Raw genomic sequence first — 7,327 nt, 5'->3', positions numbered from 1 at the left:
ATGGCAAGCCAAGACTAATTTTCTCGACGAAATGTAGTCATGATTAAAACTATAAATGAAGAGTAAATTAAATTTTAGGGGTGGATAAATCCAAAGCAGTTAAATAAACCCATTTTATAAAACTCAAAACGGTTTCATATCACAAGAAAAGCGACAAGCAATTGGTATCTCAAAGGTGTGCAACTGAACCTAAAGAACAATGAGAAAACTATTCCCTGTACGCGAACATGTTTGCATGAAAGCATCAAACCATTGCATGACATGTATAAGATCCAGGTCCAAATTCAGATCCAGTTTTTAAGAATTTCGTATTAGAGTCAAGCCCAACCTGAAATAGAGTTTGGGTAAGTTAGATTGGTGGAACGTTAAAATTGACTGGTTTAGCTTTGAAGGGCATAACGTAGATACTTGAAAGCTCCATTTCCTATACACGCTATTTTTATGAACTGCAAATAATGAATGTGACTTCCTATCTAAATTCTAAAGTAGGTCTAAACCCTCCACTGTTTGGACCTCTTAAACTGAGTCGGAATCATTTACATCCCTACTTTGATCTGTCCTTTGATATGGCTGGGTGTGATCCATCTAAGGTTGGGCATCGAACTGCTGTTGGGTGCACGCCTACACCGTACTTAGCCCAACTCGGGCCCAGGCCCAGGCTTCGAAAAAAGGGATCTAGACCGGCCCAACTTGTTATCGGGCCCGCCCGGGTAGGTTGATAAGTTTGATTCGAACCTAATAATTTATTTTTAAAAAATTTTAATTAACTTATATATATTTATATATAGTTATAATATTTTATTATAATTAATTATATTTATATATTATATTTTTTAAATTTAATCCGACCGGGCTCGAGCTTCTGTTTGTCGAGTCGGGTCGGGCCTATACCCGATTTTTGGATGTCGGGCCGGATATCAAATCCAAAGGTTTCGAGGCCGAAAGGAAACCGGTTTTAGCCGTTTGAGGGAAAAGCAGCGAAGCAGGGCTTTCCATTCTTGAGATGGGAAACAGAGTCCCGCCACTCACCCATCTTCGTTGAACAAAAGGCGCGAGCGAGGGAATCTGGATTCTGGCGGGCGAGCGGAGAGGAGTGGGAAAACGATTTTACCCGCTAGGACAGGGACCTGGATTCGTGGTTCCCGCCTTCTTCCATCGGTGACTCTGTCCATCATCGCGGAGAGAGAAAGGGGGGAACGACCAGGAGAGAGAGAGAGAGAGAGAGTTGATGGAAGGGATTGTATGGGAGAATCCTCTGAACCCTCCCAAGCGCGAGGACTACGTATTCAAGAACGGTAAGCAAGGCACCCATTTCACTCTCTCTTTCTCGCACACTCTCTCTCTCATATGATATTCACTAATCTATGCAGGAAAACGTCTCGTGAAACCCTGCTTCTTCGAGTTCATCTGCAACGTATCTCTCTCTCTCTCTCTTTGTCTCTCTCTCACTTGAGTATGCATGTGAATGGGAAGTACGGAAGTGCAGTGACTAGGGCATTGGCTTTCTGGTGGAATGGGATCAAGAATTTGACGACATTTCATTGTTTTTTTATTTGTACGTAAAGTTTCTGATTGGTTTGCTATCTGCATTTGTGGTGGTTGGGTTCCATTGGGATGTTTTCCAGATTATTGAAGAAGTTGGAAAAATCCTAAAGACAAGTGCCACATTCATGGCGGATGGGGCATTCTGGGATAGGTACTGAAACATCATCATGAATAGTCGAGTGAGATGTTCTAGCTCAGTAGCTCAGAGAAACCAAGAAGATAAAGGCTGACCGAGACGGTCCCATAGATGCTCTGAAACTCAATTTGGGGGTTAGTAGAAAGGAGACAAAACGGATATTATATATACCTCACCTTATTTTCTCACTCTTACTAGCTACTGGTGCAGTTGGAGTTGGTAACATGTACCTGGAAAATTTCTTTGCCGGGATTCAATTAGGGTGCTGGGGGTTCGTGTTGAGAATTTCTCGTGTCGGCTAGTTTAGTATTAAAAAATTCAATCTACAAAGGTTGTGGTTGATGAATTTTAAGTATTTGTCCGATGATAATTGTTCTTGCGGCATAAGTAGACATTCTACCCACAGATTTTTCATTGTTGGCGTAGTGGTACGAGTTATAGTCATTTTGGTGTAGGAAATGCTTAAGATGGTTTTCTTTCGTCCGTGCTATTGAAAGTTATATTTCCGCTTGTTGTTGCTTAAAGATTAATTTCCTGTCATTAAAGATGCTTAACGCTACCTGTTGATTGGATCCTCATTTTTCTCCTTGAGTGGCATACTTGTGTCAATATTAGTTTTGATCTCCTGAGGATCTTAACAGTAAACTTGACTCGGTTTCTAACTCTACATGTTTTTGACATTTCATGTAAGGCTATACAAAAAATATGTGGTTTCAGTATGAAGTCAAGGCGGCTTTTGTTTTGGGGGTTAATGGATTAACACTTAACAGCAAAAGCATGCTGAACTTCAAAACAATGAATTCCACAGGAAGTTTCTAACGAGACTTTTGCTTAATGAGGAGTTTCCAAAAGTCAGTGTCAGCTTTCCACTGTCAAGGGCAATAGCAATGGCTGATTGTCCACGTGCTATAAAGCACAAATCACATGCATGCTTATTGTGAAAGAGAGCAGCAGTCAGTTAGATGTAAAAATATATTATTAGTGACTACTTTATGTGTGTTTTCATTTGCTTTACTTGCATCCTATCCTTTCAATTTGCTTTAAATATGGTTTTTCTTCTCTTTCCGTTCAAAAGTATCTTCTGCTTTAGAAACTAAAGAATTGATGATAGATGTGTCTCTTACAGGTAAAGAATAGATAGGCTGGGAAGACTGTTGTTGACTTGTTTGCTCATGAATTTAGGCAATAGCACGCACCCCCCCCCCCCCCCGCCCCCCCATGATTACTATGTATTGCACAGGGCTTTTGGCTGTTGCTTGCATTTTATTTTTTTGCTACATTGCCAGTTTCTGAGGCATTAATACATGTAAAATGTATTTGAATTTGGAAACTCATGAAATTTTATTCCTTTTATGGATCTGCTGAAATGCATGGTCCCTGGTATTGTTGTGCTCTAGATTTTCTTAGTTTTTTTTTTTGTTTTCGAAAAAGGTTTTTCAATGTCAAAATTATTTTAAATGGAAGACTGCATAAAGTATAAAAGAACGGTTTTTTTGGCAAAAACTACAAATGATCATTAGGAAGTTCCGTAGAATATAGGAGTTTCACAAGCTATAAAAAACTTATCTTTAAAATGATCAAATTATTTTTTTAGTAAAACATCATATATATATTGTGATAATACAATGGGTGTGTTTGGATGAGGCAAAACACCATTTAGGCAACCTTGGGTAACAGTTGAAGCTGGGGTTGTGAAAAACCCAGTTTTGACGAAACAACATTTCAAAAGGGAATGAATAACCTGACCTCCCATGTCAAGTCTTTCACATGAAACATCATTTTGGTGTTTCTCCCAAACACACAAACCAGGTTTTACAAACTGATTAAAACCAAGTTTTAACTAAACTGTTTTTTTTTACAAAACGACGTTTTTGAGGGTCTCGTCCAAACAGTACAATACTACAATTAATGTTTAGGTTTCACTTTGTAAGCCCTAAATTGGTAACTCTTTGTTGTGCTTTCAAAATATCATCTCTACTTTTGACTTGCTTAAATATGTTGTGAGATCTTTTGTGTGCTTTCCTTTGTTTTTAGGTTACTGCTATTGAAGCTGGAAGAATCCAAGTTGATGGAACACGTATTGATGTTACATATATTGTTAAATCTTCACAAAGAATTAGCCACTTTGTGCACAGGTTTGTTCCTTCTGCCACTGTTGATCAGGGCATGAAATTCAATTTTGGAGTTCCCTCAACGTACATTAATCTATGCAAATAAACAAGTAAATAATATATGTCTGTTCCCTTTAGTTTTTTTTTTTCTCCAGACAGATAGACAATCCTGCAGTTTTTACTTTCTTTCTTGGCCATCATTTCGTTGTGTTAATGGTCCATGCGATCAGCTGTATGCTTTCTAAGTTCTGAATCAATAAATCCTGTTTCACAGGTTGAATCAAGAAAGTCTTTTAGATTTTCCTTCTATTAATGCAGTTTTGGTGTGGTCAAGAGTTACATAATGTTGTGCATAGTAGATTCAGCTTCACTTGAACTAAAATATGACAGCAAGTTTGTTGGAGGGGGAGAAGACATGTTGCTTCACCTTTGTTATTTCCATACTGGTGAGGACATAGAATGTTTGATTTTGTTCAAATCTTGCGTAGCAATTGCCAAAAAATGGTTTAACAGATAGGGTGTTGGTGCATTGATATATGTAGTTGCCATACATTTTCTTAGTGATGAATTAATTTGTACTGCATGTTCCTCATGCAGTTCTCTTTAGTTCCCTTGATATATGCATTAGTTTTGTGATACAAGTTTATGACGTGCAGCATGCAACAAAGGACATCATGGACCAGTTAACCGTATGCATTTTTTTACCTGGCAACAATCTAATCTCGCAACTGTAAGCTTTTTCATCAATGAAATTTTTGTTCTTTTCATCAAACATGGTTTTTTATTTCAGGAAATGTATTTCACACAGGTTAGCAAGCAGGGCTGGGATCTTATTTCTTGGAACATGTTTCTAGGATTTTATTTTATAGCCATCAAACGGGGATATGAACTCAATTCTTCTTCCCATCATTCTGCGTTTGCCCGCAAGGAAAGCTTCTGCACTACTAAGGTTCAATTATGTCGCTTTGCCACATTTTTTCGACGAAAATGAAGCTGCTTTGGCAATGCAAAGTGCATTTTCCAGCTTCGATCTAGTCCAAGCCAACAACAGCCTTAAGGATGTCATTAGATCAGGTGACATTAAGAATGCACGAAAGTTGTTCGATGAAATGCCTCAGAAAAATGAGGTCACATGGACAACGATAATTGGTGGTTATGTTAATGGGGTTTTGTCGAATGAGGCCCTTGTCCTGTTCTCCAGGATGAGGTTGGAAGTTGGATTGAGAATTGACCAGTTTGTCATCAGTTTGGTACTCAAGGCCTGTGCCAACCTTTCTCAAATGAGGACAGGAGAGGGTCTTCATGCGTGCTCTGTGAAGACTGGTCTTGTGAACTCCGTGTTTGTTGGGAGTGCTCTTGTGGATTTCTACATGAAAGGTTATCTTGTATTGAGTGCTTGCAATATGTTTGATGAAATGCCAGAAAGGAATGCTGTTACGTGGACCGCCCTCATGACCGGTTTGGTGCAAGTAGGTCTTGGCAATACAGCAATTGTTTACTTTCGTGAAATGCTCAAATCTCATGCTACAGTCGATTCATTTGTGTTCTCCATAGCTTTGAAAGCTTGTGCAGACTTTTATTATCTCAGGCCTGGGAAGGAGATTCATGCGCAGGTTGTTCGGTTTGGTTTTAATTCAAGTTCCTTTGTGGCAAATGCTCTTGCATCTATGTATCTGAAATGTGGGAGACTGAATGATTCATTTTGTTTGTTTAAAGCCATGCATGTACGGAATGTGGTCTCCTGGACAACGATGATAGTTGGTTGTGTTAGTGAGGGTTACATGGAGGATGCACTGCAGATGTTTGTCGAGATGCTGAAGATGAAAGTTGTTCCCAATGAGTTCACCTTTGCCGCAGTTATCTCTGCTTGTTCAAGTCTTGCAGCAATAGAGATGGGTAAACAGTTACATGCTTATTCTCTACGCCGTGGATATATTGATTCAATGTCAGTTGGGAATGCACTAGTGACCATGTATTCGAACTGTGGATATATAACTGCTGCATCAGTTGTGTTTGATCAGATGAATGAAAGAGATGTTGTTTCATGGACTGCAATGGTTGCAGGCTATTGCCAGGAGTGTCATGTTGGTGAAGCTTTCCAAGTTCTCTCGTGCATGCGAAGGGCAGGATGCATGGCAAATGAATTCACATTATCCTGCCTACTGAGTCTTACAGCTTGTATGGCTATGCTGGAACAAGGGAAACAGATCCATGCTCACATTTATTCTAGCGGCTTAAATTGGGATCCAATGATTACAAGTGCGTTAATTAATATGTACTCCAAATGTGGAAGCATGCAAGATGCATCCCAGGTATTTTGTAAGAATAAAGTAAAGGACATAATATCGTGGACTGCTATGATTGTTGGCTATGCTGAACATGGTTACAGCAAAGATGCAATTGACCTTTTTGAGCAAATGCCGCTGGTGGGTTTGAAACCAGATAGTGTGACATTCATTGGGGTTCTTATGGCATGTAGTCATGCTGGTCTTCTTGATCAGGGCTTTAGTTATTTTTATTTTATGAAAAAAACTCATCATATTGAACCTCAGAGGGAACATTATGGCTGCATGATTGATCTCCTTTGCAGGGCTGCACGTCTGGATGAGGCAGAAAGTATGATCAAGAACATGCCATTTAAACCGGATGATGTCGTTCTGTCAATTTTGCTTCGTGCTTGTATGGTTCAGGGCAACATAGAGTGTGGAAAACGTACAGCAGAATGCATCCTTGAACTGGACCCAGATTGTGCTGGTACTCATATCACCCTGTCAAATATTTATGCCGCTAGTGGGAAGTGGAAGGATTCAGCCAAAGTAAGAAAGTCATTGAAGGAAAAGGGAGTCAAGAAGGAACCTGGATGGTCTTGGATTATGGTGAAGGACAGGATTTCAACATTTATGGCTGGCGATAGGTCTCATCCACAGAGTGATAAAATATATGCCATTTTAGAACTTCTGATGCCAAGAACAATGACGGTTCTCAATGAAGAAGTGGAATGTGGTTCTGATTCTTAAATTTTTAACATTGAAAGTTATTTTTTTGGTTCACTACATGAAATGGGATAAACATTGATGGCTGTTTCAGCCGTCACAATGTCTCCCTGAGGCATGAAAAGAGGAATGATCCGATGGAATCTGTGGAAGCATTTTTTTGTATTTTAAAACTTTAGTGGACTAAATATGAAATTTATTGAAAATGGGTACAACTTTCTGCTATTTGTCCTCCCTTGCATCTCTGTTTCATTTCTCAGCAAATATTTCTCTGCAAGGACCTTTCTGCTGCTTGTCTCCTCCTCGACTGTGAATCATGGCACCATTGCATCTCCTCTACGGTTCGTCTCCCCCGTCATCTTGATCTATTAGTACATTTCCTCTGCAACCTGTGATTTGCCTCTTTGTATCCTTCTGGATGGTGCTTTAGTGTTTCATCTCCTCACCAGCTGTCATCTCCAGCTTCTTCTCCTCGTCAACCAAGATCTACGTGCAAACTACACAAGCATTAAGCGTAGTTTTGTAACAACGAATAAATAAAC

The 7,327-nt window shown here is 39.4% G+C and overlaps 1 protein-coding gene across 7 annotated transcripts; it reads left to right on the top strand.

The window, feature by feature from the left end:
* Positions 1-1,011: 1,011 nt before the first annotated feature.
* On the top strand, positions 1,012-7,010 carry LOC116259355 (putative pentatricopeptide repeat-containing protein At3g47840). Of its 7 annotated transcripts, none has more exons than XM_050079281.1 (6): positions 1,012-1,295; positions 1,371-1,414; positions 3,716-3,816; positions 4,111-4,238; positions 4,449-4,522; positions 4,601-7,010. In XM_050079281.1, exon 6 carries the CDS (start codon positions 4,677-4,679, stop codon positions 6,807-6,809), a length of 2,133 nt encoding a protein of 710 aa, XP_049935238.1. In that variant the 5' UTR covers positions 1,012-1,295; positions 1,371-1,414; positions 3,716-3,816; positions 4,111-4,238; positions 4,449-4,522; positions 4,601-4,676; the 3' UTR covers positions 6,810-7,010. The 7 variants fall into 7 exon arrangements, with proteins under 7 accessions (XP_049935238.1, XP_049935237.1, XP_031492988.1 ...); XM_050079280.1 differs by having other exon boundaries at positions 4,067-4,238; XM_031637128.2 differs by lacking the exon at positions 4,111-4,238.
* The last annotated feature ends 317 nt before the right edge of the window (positions 7,011-7,327 follow it).

The sequence above is a fragment of the Nymphaea colorata genome, chromosome 8 (genome assembly GCF_008831285.2).
Source record: "Nymphaea colorata isolate Beijing-Zhang1983 chromosome 8, ASM883128v2, whole genome shotgun sequence".
In the NCBI taxonomy this organism is placed as follows: Eukaryota; Viridiplantae; Streptophyta; class Magnoliopsida; order Nymphaeales; family Nymphaeaceae; genus Nymphaea; species Nymphaea colorata.
The sequence above is the reverse complement of the archived record's forward strand: the minus strand, read 5'-3'. Positions and strand labels throughout refer to the sequence as shown.

What these genes read in the sequence shown, in the direction of transcription:
- LOC116259355 (XM_050079285.1), top strand. Translation starts at nt 4,677, where the DNA reads ATGAACTCAATTCTTCTTCCCATCATTCTGCGTTTGCCCGCAAGGAAA.